The sequence below is a fragment of the Pinus tabuliformis genome, chromosome Q (assembly GCF_031772625.1).
Source record: "Pinus tabuliformis cultivar Carrire ecotype Pingquan chromosome Q, CPIR1, whole genome shotgun sequence".
NCBI classification, from domain to species: domain Eukaryota; kingdom Viridiplantae; phylum Streptophyta; class Pinopsida; order Pinales; family Pinaceae; genus Pinus; species Pinus tabuliformis.
In genome coordinates, this window is record NC_142296.1 from 455,897,970 (window position 1) to 455,913,825 (window position 15,856).

General features: G+C 38.7%; 1 protein-coding gene across 1 annotated transcript; it reads left to right on the forward strand.

The window, feature by feature from the left end:
• The first annotated feature begins 12,750 nt into the window (after nucleotides 1-12,750).
• On the forward strand, nucleotides 12,751-15,591 carry LOC149220169 (delta(12)-acyl-lipid-desaturase-like). The gene is made up of 2 exons (XM_089382748.1): nucleotides 12,751-12,887; nucleotides 13,994-15,591. Exon 2 carries the CDS (start codon nucleotides 14,102-14,104, stop codon nucleotides 15,221-15,223), a length of 1,122 nt encoding a protein of 373 aa, XP_089238874.1. The 5' UTR covers nucleotides 12,751-12,887; nucleotides 13,994-14,101; the 3' UTR covers nucleotides 15,224-15,591.
• The last annotated feature ends 265 nt before the right edge of the window (nucleotides 15,592-15,856 follow it).

Here is a 15,856-nt window from a genome sequence, read left to right on the forward strand (position 1 = left end):
AAAATGCAGATGTAGGTCCACGGCGTCCGGCCAATCTTCGGGCTTTTGACAGAAGAGTACTAGCTGTACCAGCACCGGCCCCACAGGATGCGGCCGTAGAGACCTTAGCCGAGCTGGAACAAGATCTAGAGTGTCTGACGGCGGGTATACCAGAGACCACTATAGATGACATTCCTATCCGACTTCAGCACTATGTGGTCGCAGTCCCAGGACCTTTCAGAAGGTTCCTGTGTAGGGTAGCGTGGGTAGTGGTCTCGTATAGAGAGCACCACCAGTGATTGGCTAGTCACTTTTGTAGACACATGCAACATTTTTGGTTTTTTGTACTTATCATTTTTGCCGATCATAAGGTGTTTTTCAACCTATGATCGAAGACGATGTATATTTTTGACACACTCCTATCTATATATATCATTATTACCGGCTTATTTTGTTAAACATGTGTGATGAAATGTTTATAAATTTACATTTATGATTGTTACAAATGTCTATTTAACATTCGAGACGCTATTGCATCTGCTAATGTATTTAAAGACCTTGGAATATGCTGATATTCAATGTAATCAAATTCACGTTCCAAGAGACGCACCCTCAAAAACAATCTTAATAACACCGGATTTCTAATGGCATAGACTCTATTAAGCTGTAATACAACGAGTTTAGAATCTAAACCTCACTATCAAACTCTGAATCCCAAATGAAATAGATTCAGATAATAGTTCAATCACTGCATTGTATTCTGCAATGTTGTTTGTTGTTTGACCGAGGCTCACCCTATGCATAGAAACTAACTCGTCAGAGGGTGAATAGATAACCCAAGCTGCGGAAGAGATATTCCGTGTACTACGACAAGCACCATCAGCAAATCCAATGTACGTTTGGAGAGGCGTCAACATCTGCAATATCAAGAGTAAAACCAAGATAAGCCAGAATAACGACAAAAAACACACTCTCTAAGCTAAGCACACTGTCTAAACTAAGCAAACATACCAGCTAGAAATAAAAAGTAACCTAACTAAAAGTAACTGAATCTCCATACCCACCATTTAAGCATAATACCTCTTTAGGTAAAGTCCATTTCTGGGCTTACCCAAAGAGTCCCCATCAAAATCTACCAGCTCATAGGCCCCTTTTGCTAGCTTTCGCTTGACAATGTAGGGCCCATGCCACATGGGAACGAATTTTCCAGCACCTAATTTATCATTAGCTTGATCATATAATAGCACTAGGTCTCCTTCCGAAAAATTACGAGGGGTCACGTTACGATCATACTAAGCTTTCATCCTTTTTGCGTGAGTCTCGATTGCCAAAGCAGCGTCACGTCGAGTCTCATCTAATTTAGCTAAGTATAACAGACACTTCTCCTCTTCGGAAGTAGCTGGAAGTAATTCGATAGCCATTTGAAGTGATGGGATTTCGCATTCAATGGGCAACACTGCTTCCAAACCATAAACTAGTTGGAAAGGAGTGAACCCTGTTGATGTTTTTACTGAGGTTCGGTATGCCCAAAGCGCTGAAAATAACATGTTATGCCAATTCGACCGATGAATACCAATGATTCGTTGGATCATGATAACTAGAACTTTGTTGATGGATTCAACCAAACCGTTTGCTTGAGGATAATAAGGAGTAGAACTATCATGGCGTAAACCAAGCTGGCTTGTAAGTTCGGTCATCATATTGTTTCGAAAATGGCGTCCATGGTCAGTGATTATCGCTTGTGGGACACCAAACCTAGTAATAATATGATTGAATACGAAAATCGCTGTTGTCTTTCCGCTTTCCTCGAATGTAGGCATCGCCTCGGCCCACTTAGTAAAATAATCAACCGCAAGGATGATATACGCATGCCCCCTGGCCGAGTGAGGGTTACATGTAATAAAATCGATACCCCATTTAGCAAAAGGACCAATGGCAATTATAGGGTGGAGAGGAGTAGGTGGTGTGCGCATCTTTCGATCAAACACTTGACAGTTGTGGCATTTCCGGACCGCAATGATACAATCTTTAAACTTGGACGGCCAGAAATAGCCAGCACGCAACACCTTCTGAGCTGTGGCATACCCAGACATATGACCGCCACATGCTCCAGAATGACAGTCATTCAGAACTCTTTCTGCCTCTTCATGAGTTAAGCAACGATGAAAAACTAAGTCCGCCCCACGACGATAAAGAGTATCTCCAATAATTCTGTACTGTTGGGACTGGAATCGAATTTTCCGGCGTTCCGACTTTGAAGCTTCGGGCCGAAAGGATTGGGTTTGGAGATAGACGATTATATCCCCATACCACGGATCTAAAGTTCTGATAAGAAACAGAGATTCGTCCACAATGGGTTCCTCTGCCACAGTTTCCGTGTCAGCACGCGGGAAGTCACACATCAATTCCGCAAAAACTAAGGATTTCTTAGACTTAGATTTTTCAAACTCCAAGTCGAACTCTTGCAGGATAACAATCCATTTGGAGTACTTGCCCCCTAGCAATTGTTTAGTCAAAATATAGATCATAGGGTTGCAATTCGAAATCACAGTAGTTTTACGGAGAAGAATGTAATGACGAAAACGCTGGACAGCCTGAACAGCTGCCAGGGCCAATTTCTCCACATGCGAATATTTTAGCTTAGTGGGATTTAACGTCCTACTAAGATAATATATCACATGTTTCGTTCCGAATTCGTCTTCCTGAACTAAGACTATTCCAATGGTGGAGTGGGAGGCGGCGAGATAAAAAAAGTAGTCTTGGTTGTAGTTGAGAGGATGCAGCAACGGTGCATGGGTCAACGTGTGCTTAAGTGCATCAAAAGATTTCTGAGCTATCTCATCCCAAGAAAATTGAGCGTTTTGTTTCAACAACCGGGTGAAACCCTTTGTAACCTCGGCGTAGTTAGGAATGAATCGACGTAAAAAGTTTGCTTTCCCCTGCAAACTTTGGAGTTGGCCCAAACTCGAAGGAGGAGGCAATTTGATGATGGCTTCGACCTTCAAGGGATCGACGCGGATACCAGCTTTTGAAACGACAAATCCTAGCAATCATCCCACTTTTATGCAGAAGACACATTTGTGTGTGTTCAACCGAATTCGATAATGTCGACACCTCATAAAAATAGCGCGTAAGTTGACAAAGTGATCAGCTCGTTGTAAAGAATGAGCAGGCAAATCATCGAGATACGGTTGCACAATGTGCTTGATGTCGTGAAACGCGTAAGACATTGCCCGTTGGAAAGTGGCTCCAGCATTCTTAAGTCCAAAAGGTAATTTGCAGTAAGAAAATGTCCCCCAAGGACAAATGAAAGCCGTTTTTGGTTGATCGGCAGGTAGAATATTGATTTGGTTGTAACCGGAAAAACCGCCCATAAAGGAAAATATTTCACTGCCGGCACAATCATCAATTATTTGATCGATATAGGGCGTGGGATAGTTGTCTTTTGGACAAGCACGATTTATATCCCTATAGTCGATACATATTCTTATTATTCCTTGTTTCTTGTTAACCGGAACAATATTCGATACCCAATCCATTAACAGGATCGGATAAATGAAACCTGCTTTCAACAGCTTCTCGACTTTTGCTTTAATCGCAGCCGCTTTCCTAGGGTGTATCTGACACAGACGTTGCCGAACGGGTTTAGCGTCCGGGTAAGTCTTGATTTCATGAACAACAATGGAGGGATCAATTCCTGGCATTTCCTCATAGGACCAGGCAAACACGTCGCGAAATTCTTGAAATAGGACCTTGTATGTTTGAATTTCGTTATCTGTACACGAGGCACCTATATGAATGTTTTCAATAATTCTGGTTTTGACTGAAATGTCAATGGCAATAGTTTGTGAAATGTTTCCCAAATTCAACTCTGAATCAGGATATTTCATGGGATTCTGAGCGTCCTTGACATATTCAGCTGTAAAAATTGATGAAAAATCATTTTAAAAGTCATCACCCTCAGGTAAAAACGAAGATCTATGACGAAGATCTTCCCATGGTAGATCATCTACACTTAGGATTTCGCGAAGTTGTTCGTCAGATGACACGACTTTAGGAAATGTTATCCATTCTGAGGTTGATGTGAAAAGTGATTCCTCACGGACCACATTCATTTGGTCAAATTGGGTTGAACTGGAGTCGGAAAAAGACTGCACATCCTCATAAGAAATTTCATATTGACTCAAAGGCATTGCATTACCGAATGAGTCTATCTCAGATTCAGATGGCACAATCCAAGGATCATCGTAAATAATAGTGTCTGAAGTAATCATATGAATGGATGCGAATGAAGGGTCTGCATTGATCGAAGGAAAAGGAAAAGTTCCCAGTAAATCGGAATCTTTAACTAATCCTACACCAACATCCTTGTAAGGGATAGTCGTTTTACCAACATGCTGGATACTCTCTGAAGAGGCTAGGTCGGATGAAAAGTAAGCCAGCTGGTCTATCGTTACGATCTTACCATTATGTGGAAACTTTATAACTCTGAAGACTGATGACACGACTGCTGTCATAGCGTAAGACCAACTGCGACGCAAAAGAAGGTTGTAGTCTAGAGGGGCATCAACCACCTCCACATCCAGACTAACGGTTTTTCCTTTAACCCCTATAGGCAAATCCTGTAGAATGCCAAATGGATGGAACCCACGGCCATCAAAGGCCTTAAGAATCGTCGGGGATTGGTTCAGTGAAGGAGAACCAAGCGATCTCCAACACTGAATCGACATAATACACGTAGAAGCTCCTTCATCAATTACAGTCCGATGAATAGGCCTGTTTTTTACTATCACTGGAATCTGGAAAGCCATCTGATGAGGGAGACGCGGTGTACTATTTTCTAGATCAAAGATTATCAGGTTCGGGTCCTGAATATCAATAGCTCCTATAGCCGACAAGAGTAATTTTCGTTGTGCTGGGCATGATTGCAGCACTTCCAAAGCCGACATTGCTGAGGGTGAAACAGCTAAATCCTCAACAATGTTATAATTCTGAGCTGCTCTCGCATGTGGATTGAAAGAAGACTTTCGAAGTATACCCTTAGCGGGCGGTTTGATTACCAAGTCCGGATTAGGTTTCTCGATCTGTAGTGGATCGGAATTGGGAGCTGAGGTTGATGGATTAGAATGAGAAGATTCTGCTTCTTTGCCATCAACAGGATTCTTACTACCATAATCTTGCGATCGAGTCGCAATCCGTACATGAGACATCATTAATATGGGTTCTTCACTGGCACTCAAGGAAGAACCTATCATTTTACTCTCCTGCTTTGGAAATGGATCTTTCAAAACAGCAGGAGTTGGGGAACCTTTAACGATTTTCACAACCTCTGCCCGATGAGGGCAATCTCATGTGAAATGATCTTCTTCACAAATTAAACAAGATAGCGAGGTTTGCGCTTTTCGTCGTTAGATTCCGACTTCTCTTTTTTCTCCTTTGGAGCCTTGTCTACTTTATCCTTCTTCTTGCCTTTCTTCTTACCACCGTTTTTTGATTTAGCCGTAGATGACTCTACAGCATGAATGTCGGCGGTAATTTCAGGAGAAGACTCTCCTGTCGGGGAGTCTGGTAAGGTTATTATTGGAGAAGAATTCTTTGAGGATTTCTTCTTACTTTTAGTATTCACCGTACCAATCATGCCATCAGCAGCATGAAACCCCGAAGGAGTAGCAGCAATTTGATTCGACTTAGGAAGATCTGGGATCTTCTCGTGCAACGTACCCGACTGAGTGTAAACCAAGTCAAGGTACTGGGCTTGAGCAATGACTTGCTCCTCAGTAACTACTCCGGCCTTAGCTACATCTTCAGTAATCTTCGGTAATAATGATTTTACAAACCATTCAGCTAAGATTTGGTCCGGGATAAAAACTTTCACTAAACGTCTTCGACGTCTCCATTCATGAATATGATCGGAAATATAAGTGGACGTCGATTCTTTTAATGAATTTAATAACTCAGTACCATTGTCGTATCTGACCGGCAACTGAAAATGAGTTAGGAACGAGGTAGCTAACTGGCTAAAATTGTAAAAAGAGGCTCGTGGTAACTCAATGTACCACTTGGCCGCGAGACCAATGAGCGTACGCTGGAAAAGACGTAAGCGAATCGAATCATCTGAGATAGAATTTGAAGCGCACCAGAGGTGGTAAGTCATCACGTGATTGGACGGATCCTCTCCAGACTTACCTTCTAACTTGGGTATATCACTGGGCAACTTATTTGGCATTGGCGGCCAGAACGGAAGGTATTGAATTGGATCGTTCGTTAGGCGCGTCAAGTCGGGTAAATCCAAAGTTGTGATAAACGTTAATTGTCGGTTAGGATCTCTAAAACTCTGGGTCACAATACCAGTTCCAGGAGGAGGATATCCAGGATAACTAGGAACAGGAATCGCATTCGGGATATTATATCCTCCTGGAAAACCAGGATTAACCGGACCGTACTGGGGTTGCTGAGGTTGTTGATAAGTGTACCCAGGATACTGTTGATACTGGTAAACCGGTTGTTGGACAGCAAGACCGAGTTGGTACTGTCCCTGGTACTGTTGGTAGGTAAATTGAGGTTGACTTGTTACAACAGTACTTAAACCAGGCTGCCCTACAGGCATCTGGACCGTGGTTTGAATCGTAGATCCGGACAACGGTAAAGATGTCTGAGGAGTGGTTGCAGAGACAGTAGAAACCGGAGCTGTCGATACTCCAGAAGTAAGTGCGGTAGATGTTGCGGTAGTTGCAGCAGTCGTTTGAGATGGAGTACTAGGTGCAATTGGCGGCTGAGTAACTACCGAAGTTACAGAAGTTTGAACATTTGACTTGACAGGTTGCGTTTGCTGGGGTGAACCAGAAACTACGGGTTGTCCAGTTTGAGGTAACAACTGTATACTTGGCTGCAACACCTGTTGACCTTGTGATGGATCCCACACTATCATTCCGGGGTATTGACCCATAACAGGTTGAGGATACTGAGATCCATAACCGGATTGAGGATAGGATTGATAACTGAAAGGCACAGTTCCCATACCTTGAACATATGACTGACCTTGAGGTGGTTGATAACCTTGACTCGAGTATTGACCTTGAGGTTGATAACCTTGGGGTAAATACTGATACTGGGGTTGACCTTGACCTTGAGGTTGATACCTTTGGGGTTGATACCCTTGAGGTAAATATTGATACTGAGGTTGACCCTGGGTACATATTGAGGCTGGGGTTGACCTTGAGGCATGTATTGTACTATGGGTACATACTGGCCTTGAGGTTGCCCCCCAGACACAATTTGCGTACCTTAAGGTTGCCCCCTAGGCGTTAATTGAGGCTGCCCCCCAGGCGGTAATTGACCACCTTGAGGTTGAGAAATGGGAACTGAACCTGACATCATGTAAATGTCCCCTACACCAACGGTTTATTACCATTGTTTCCAGCTAATAACCCATGATCAATGGGTTGAGGAGATGCCCCCACAAAGGTACCAGAAAGTGATTGATACCCGGTGGGAACATAAGGACCGCCGTGTAAGAAAGATTCAGGAGATTGAGTGAACACGGACGACTGACTAGACATATTTACAGGAGTATAAATACCTCTAGGTGGAAAAGGAGTACGAGGTGGAGAAAAACCTACCCCTGAATTGTCTAAATAATTGGTTAACGAAAGGTACCAAGTAGTACTTCTAGGAGGATTGTAAAGATATATTCACGCTCCCTTAGATCAATAGTAGGTTGATCTTCAAGGATAGATATGCCTAATTCTTCTTCTGGAGCAAGTTCTTCAATAGCTATCAAACCAGTAGGAAGATTTTCGGTGATGACTCTTTCTACCCTAGGTGAATCTGGTACACTAGAAGTTGGAGTAACAGGTTCAGATATTTCAGGTTCTTCGCCTATATCACTAGTAGATGAAAAATTACCAGCAAGCTTGGAAACTGTAACTGCTTCAGGATTATAACCTGTCTCTAGACTTTGGTAATCTTGATGGAATACCAACGAAGACTCTCCTTCTTCAGGTGAACCTACTCTACTGCCACTAGGAGGAGTTACAAGGACCTTTAAACCTTCGTAATGACTCGGGACGTCTTGAGGAGGTTCACCTCGAAGTCTACGGGATTTCCTCAATAATTCGGCCACAGAAACAACCTCAGGAGACTTGCCCCGAAGTCTACGGGACTGTCTTGGTAATTCCGCCACAGTTAAAAACTTTTAACTACTGCACACGCAAACAAAGTAAAATCTCAAAGCAAACCACCTAAAGTCTCTAAAGAACCAAAAAAATTTAAATCATACGCCTAAAGAATCTAGGGCGTCAAACCAAGCACAAACAGTAGCCTTGCAGACCGAAAACACTAGTTGGAGATGAAACCCAACATCGCCGGATTCAGTAAAGAAGTGGCAGGTGGAACAGTTACCCCAGCAACCTGCTTAATGAATAGACCGACACAAGTTCCTCCACTTTAACCATCTCGAGTGAAGTAAACCCCCCGGAAAATCCAAGTGAGTCTAGCCGACGTCTGCTCCAGGTACAGTGGGATCTTCCCTCCACCGTCACCTCGGTAGAATCCTAAAGATAATGGTCACTAAGGTTACCAATCGCAACAAATGCACCTGGGGGAACAGTCTACACTCTGACAGCACGCAAGGGCAGAGTATCAAGCTCAATCCCCTTGCCGGCTCCTTGACAATAATCCAAGGTTTTACCGACAAGTGACCCCTGGCTCCTCGACAATGGTTAATCCGAGGTTTACCGTTTGTAATACGTGCGTGTCTGGCGTCGTTCCCAACAAGGGAGGATTGATCCCCTCACTGGTTCAAACACGAGCTCGTGCTTCTCCTTTAAGAGGAACTTTCCCAGAGTACAAATGAAACAATTGGATTTATTCTATCACAAGATAAGCTACTTGTTTGGTTTTGTTGTCTTGGAGAGTTAATTACTCTCCTACTCTAAGACACTAGCCTGATCTAAATTGGTGTTTCAGAGCCCTAGTAAATAAAAATTACTAAGTTGATTTTACTTTAAGCGTTAATTTTATGGTTTTTCATAAAGACAAAAGGTAGTGGAGATGAAACTGGTGGTGTGTAGATTCGACTCGCAACCACTACAAAGATGCACCTAAGATGATTTACACTACTTTTCTTTTTCAATGAATCTCCTAACTAAGAGAGTTGGAAAATGCAAATTTTATAGAAAATAACTTTCTTAGTAAAGACAATCAAAGAAACAATTTTCTTTATCTTTTCAAAACACACAACTCATGACCACTACTTCTAAGCTAACCCACCCAAATACACAGTTAGACAGCCAAAAATCAGAAAACAAGCGATTTTTCTCATACCAAAATATCAAATCAAAAAGAACTCAAACACATTCATGGATTCCCCAGCGGAGTCGCCATTTTGTCACGCGGAAAGAGTCGTTAGTGCGGACACAACCGACATTCCTAGAAGCCTAAGACTTTCTAATGACAAACAAGACAAATAAGAGCAATCCTTCCCTAAATATGCTTTTACAATATGAGAAATCAAGTGTTTAGATCCTACCTGAAATCCAACGCCGTTGTAGTAGTCCAACTTCGTTGATCCGGATGAGCTCCTCCTTCCCTTCGAAACCTGCATTCACTAACAATCAAACGATTAAATAGCACCTGAATATCACATAAAATAAAACATATTTAACATATAGACCAAGGAGTATATGAAACAACTCATAAATAACAAATTGTTGAGAAGAATGGACTAATTTGTATTAAAAGGTAACAAAATGAACCATTACAACCTGAGCCTTGGTGTTGCGAAAGCTCCTCCCAGGGTCCACAAGAGTTCTCCCTTACTCTGATCAGCTCACCCACCTCCCAATGGAAACAAGTAAAGATGGTAATCTCTCCTCACAAGCTTCTACAAGGAAGTACTAATTCCAGCAGCATCTACCCTTAGGAATGTTCAACTTTCAACCTCCCCTCCCTTTGGCCCAATGCCTATATTTATAGTGCTCTAGAGTAAGTTATTCAGGTCCACCATCAATGGGATAAGCCCCTCTTTGGATGGGATAGCTCCCCTCTTGATGGGATAAGTTCCTCTTAGGTAGGGATACATGAACCATCTGGAGGCGCTTCATATACGTCAAACAAGCTTCTAGAAGACTCTAGAAATGACCACAAGTAACTTTTTTGGAGGGAAACTTGTGTCTTTTGACCTTTACAGGAGTACGCACCCACCCCTTTACATACAGAGTGTACAAGTACGCAGGTATTGTGAAATTGGGTTGCGTACACGCAAGTAAGGCTAAGAGAAACTGTGTACCAGAGATAATTGACTTTAAATGACTTTTCTCTCTTTTTTGAAGTTTGACATGAAGAGCAGAGGCATGAGACTTGCCAAGGAGGATAGTATGACAGTGGATGGAGCCATACTAACTGCAAATAGTCATGGTGACATTTTTTAGTGTAACATTTCATTAAATGATAATAAGATTATAAAATATACATCAAATAAGATAAAAGTGTTGATATCATAATTTTAATCAAAATAATAACAAATAAAATATTATAATGTTTAGAAGATTATATATATTCATGGTGGAGAATTGATCATCTCTATAGCTAGATATCATAGCATGAAGCGTTATTGAAAGATCATTTTAGAAAATGACTATATTGGAGTCAAAGAAATAGAAGAATAAGAATTTAGAGTAAAGAATGAAATGAAATTATATAAATAATAAATTAATACCTTTGTAATCTTATATTTGATAGATATTTTAATTTTAAGTAGAAGGAATGGAGGTTATAAATATAGGCATGTTTTAGTGTAAGAGATCTTTAGTAGAGCACACTGGCATATTAAAATATGAGGTAATGTAAGTTAATAATTTCAAGGTTAAATTACCCAACAACTTTCTTATAGCTTGCTTTCTTGTAATATCATAGTCTTATTTGGAAACCTTGTTGGTGGATACTTTATTATTATGCATTTTTCCTTTTTATATATCTTGTTTTATACATAGAAGCATATCATGGAAAATATACCCACCATATCTTAAACCTAACTCATTGCTTCGAATTCATTAGTATTCCCTTCCCTTTGAGCTTCATTCTAGGAATGTTTAGAATGCAATAAAAGGTCATTACAACTCAACCTACATGTTTTGACTTCCATTATATAAACCACATGATATATATAATACAGATGTATTGTGCTGTAATTTAGGAGTCAAAAGGAGGCTGATCTGTATAATTTAGGGTATGAGTCTAATTGTCAAGAGAAATATAGATTGGAGTATTTTTTAAAATGCAATCCAAATAAAGAGGGCCTTGAAAACATGATATTACATTTACTCCCCCTTCATTATAAGACCATCCTTATTGTCTCTTTATTTCCATTCATAAGACCATGTCGTCATGCCTCTATTCTTCAACTACATCCACCATGGCATCCTCTTCATTTCAGATATGCACATGATGGTTGTCTAGATAGCAATGTCCCTCATTTTCTTTCACTACCTTGAGATTCTTCAAGGTTTCAATAATTTAATATATAAATAAGACAATTATTATAGCTACAATAATCATTATTATTGCGTTAGTAAGAATTTCAAAAGTAAAATATATATATTCAATGTCTTCCTCACACCAGCTAAAATGTATTATAATTATCTTACATAAATTCATTCAAACTATATCTTTACTATCTAAATAACTATTTGAAGCTCAAGCTTCCCCTTCTCTTATAAACAATCCATAAAAAGACTTTTCTTACTAAAAAAATTTTAATATTGGAAAAAATACATACATATATCAATGCAATTAATCCTATAAGAAATTTAAATTAGAAATTCTTATTATAATTTTTCTTATTTTTATTTTTATTTTCCAATTTTTTTTAAGCAAATAGATATTTTATTTTCAATTTATTTTATTATTTCAATTTCATATTAATTAAATTAAATTAATAAAATATAATATTTTTATATATTAATATAGTATATGTACAATATTTATTGCAATAATGTCACTATCTGGATGAGAGGTTTTTAACAAAATGGAATGTATTTTATCTATTATGTTTTTGAGTCAAGTTGATGTTATTTTTAGATATGAAGGTGGATTGATTCAAGAGATAAAAATGATAACATGTTTTTCATAATGAAAGATGTTATATATTTAAGTTAATTATTATAATTTTTCTGTATTCAAGTTTCTGTGATCCATAATGAATTAAACAAAGTCTTTCTGTAGAAATCACATGAGAGAATTTTTTGGCCAAAGCCTTTCGAACCAACAAATTTGATACTACTTCCGTATACGCCACTACTTCCGTCTCTTCTCAACCTTCCTATCAAACCCACCATTTCTATAAATAATATCTCTCCCATGCTTCTCGCATCCTTAGTACCATTTCCTTGGCATAAAGTTGCATCGTGAATAGGGTACTTTGAATTCTTTGGCATGTGCCGCTCTTTACGTACTTTGAATTCTTTGGCATGTGAATAGGGTACTTTGAATTCTTTGGCATGTGGCCCTCTTTACGTATTTCTATAGATAATATCTCTCCAATGCTTCTCGCATCCTTAGTACCATTTCCTTGGCATTATCTGCGCATCGTGGATAGGGTACTTTGAATTCTTTGGCATGTGGCCCTCTTTACGTACTTTGAATTCTTTGGCATGCGACTAGGGTTTGAATTCTTTGGCATGTGGCCCTCTTTACGTACTTTGAATTCTTTGGCATGTGGCCCTCTTTACGTATTTCTATAAATAATATCTCTCCAATGCTTCTCGCATCCTACTTCCGTCTCTCCAGTGCGTCTCGCATCGTTACTACCATTTCCTTGGCATAAAGTTGCTTCCTTCCCAGCTTTTACTCGGACGTCTGCGCATCGTGAATCGGCTACTTGGAATTCTTTGGCATGTGCCCCTCTTTAGGTATGTCGGTTTCTTTGGCATCGCATAGCGCTTGATTGTGAGATGCTCAAATCTCTGCATCAAAAGAAATTGCATTTGATGCTCTCCGTTTGTTTGAAAGATTAGAAAACTTCATCAGAAAAATGGGAAGAATCATTACGAAAGGAAATTGAATTAAGAGAGAATATGATTAATTAAGATAGCGTTTTAGTTTTCAAAAAGAAAAAAATATTGTAAAATCAATGTATTTTTGGTCACATTTGTATTTATATTTTTGAGTTTAGTTAATATTTTATATTATGAAAAAAATAAAAATAAAAACTCCTCATCTTGGATTTGAGCATGATTTTTTGAACATCCTAAAATAACGATGATTTTTTTGAACATCCTAAACTAACACTTCTTTTACGGCCAGAGAATATCTTTTCATAGTTGAAATTTTATGTATAGTCATGGTTATGGACATTTCTTTTGTTTATTTGATATGTTTCGTTGATTTTTGCTTGGAGCATGCCTTTGTTTATCTCTCAATTATTTTAAATAATATTGTTGGTCTAATCTTTACTTAGTCTAATATTGCTCGTTTAATGTGTCAATGAATTTTTTTTCAAAAATAATGGTTATATATCCATTAATGTTTTTTTTGAAAACATACTTTCTGATATTTTCTAGCAAATTTCATGCCATACAATTCTATCACACTTGGTAATTTAAAATACTGGGTTGAGAATAAAATGGGAAATATATTAGACTCTAAACATATTTTCAAATTAAATTAAATTATATTTGAATATGATGAAATAGATTAAAAGATCAAATAAACAACACAGTGTTTTTAAATACCTCTTAGATAGAAATTAACTTAATATTTAATACTAATATTTATATGTATAACATTTTCATTACAAATTGGATATTTTAAAACTTAATTAAATCTTATTTGAATAGAATCAAATAAATTAAAAGACTAAATAAACAACTAGACACTTTTAAATAGGAATAAACTCAAAATCTAATAACAAAGTTTATTTAAATAACATCTTAGCCACAACATTATTTTCCCGGTGTATATATATATAAATTGCATATCAGTTTAATGAATTACATTCTCTATATGCACTTTGCAGGCAGTCATATCTGTACGAAGTGAACTCTGCTATCTGTATGCCCGCGTTGCACCCTGTGACATAATCTTTTGTAGAGACTTGTAAGTTAAAAAGTGGCCTTGTGAGAAGATGGCATTTCCTTCCAAGAAAGATATAAGAGAGCGAGCTCCTTGTCGAATGCCACCGTTTACATTGGGAGAATTGAAGAAAGCCATTCCACCTCACTGCTTCAACAGATCACTGCTCACATCATTCTCATATCTAGGATACGATATTTTTATTGTTGCGCTTCTGTTGTATTCCACAACCACCTCTTATTTCACATCGCCTGGATTGCTTGTATGGGTGCTCTGGTTTAGTTACTGGGCAGCTCAGGGGTGCGTTCTATTTTGTATATGGGTTATAGCACACGAATGTGGACATCATGCATTTAGTGACTACTCTTTGGTGGATGATACAGTGGAGCTTATACTACACTCATGGCTTCTTGTACCATATTTCTCCTGGAAGTACAGTCATCGAAGACATCATAGCAACACTGGGAGCTTAGAACGAGATGAAGTTTTTGTTCCCCAGACAGAGAATGATATGGTAAAATTGATTTCCAGTTTGGTATCTAACCCCGTGGGAAGGTTTCTGATGATAGCAAGTTACCTCACTGTGGGGTGGCCGTTGTATCTGATGTTCAATGTTTCGGGAAGGAAGTATCCTCGATTTGCCTGCCACTTTGATCCATATTCCCCAATTTATAGCAAACGAGAGAGATTTCAGATAATGGTTAGTGACATTTCCTTGCTCGGAGTGGTTTATACTCTGTACCTGCTGGCCTCTGCTTATGGATTTTCTTGGCTCATAAAACTATATGTCATTCCCCTGTTGATTGTGAACGCATTGTTGGTGCTGATCACGTATCTACAACACACACATCCAGCTCTACCCCACTATGACGGATCAGAGTGGGAATGGATTAGGGGTGCACTGTCAACAGTTGACAGGGATTACGGAATGTTGAATCATGTATTCCATCACATAACCGACACCCATGTGACTCATCATCTATTCTCCACAATTCCTCATTACCATGCTGTGGAGGCCACCAGGGCTATTAAACCAATTCTGGGAAACTATTACTTCTATGATAGTACGCCTGTCTGCAACGCCTTATGGCGGGAGTTTAGAGAATGTGTCTATGTAGAGGGTGACTCCCCTGGAAAAAGTGGAATCTTATGGTACAGACGCAGGTCCACTTAACGGTAACCGCTGGATATTCAGATGGACTTCGGTTTCATCCACAAGTTCCTTCCCTGCCTCATATGAATCATGTCTTGCACTGAGTAAGATTTTATTTTCAAGAATCAGCATCAGAACAAAAAAAACTAATAAATTCATTATCAGTATCAACCAAGATTATGTTAGGAAAACCAAACACAAAAATGTCATACTATAATTACAAATATGTCTTCTTCATCCAAAAATATCATACTATAGTTGCAAGTGGCTATGCAAATTCCAATTCGACTAATCTCTCTACACATATTTGTTTTGGATACATCCATCCTCTATATAATGTAAGTGAATTTGTTATACTTAATAATATTTTTACAAAGATATATTACACAGATTTGTATTACACATAGATTTGAAAATACAAAGATGAAAATATTTGGAGTTTGACACTTTTTCACTATTACTCAAAAGGCATAAACTAGAAGTACACTATATTCCAAATTATATCTCATTTAAACCATATTTTATTTTATTCTTTGCCATTCATATTTCTTTTTATTACATAACATGACTATATTAAATCACTAATCATTAATGACTTATTCCTTAACAATGTCTATTGATAAAGTCAATAATTATTTCCAACCATACTTGTGT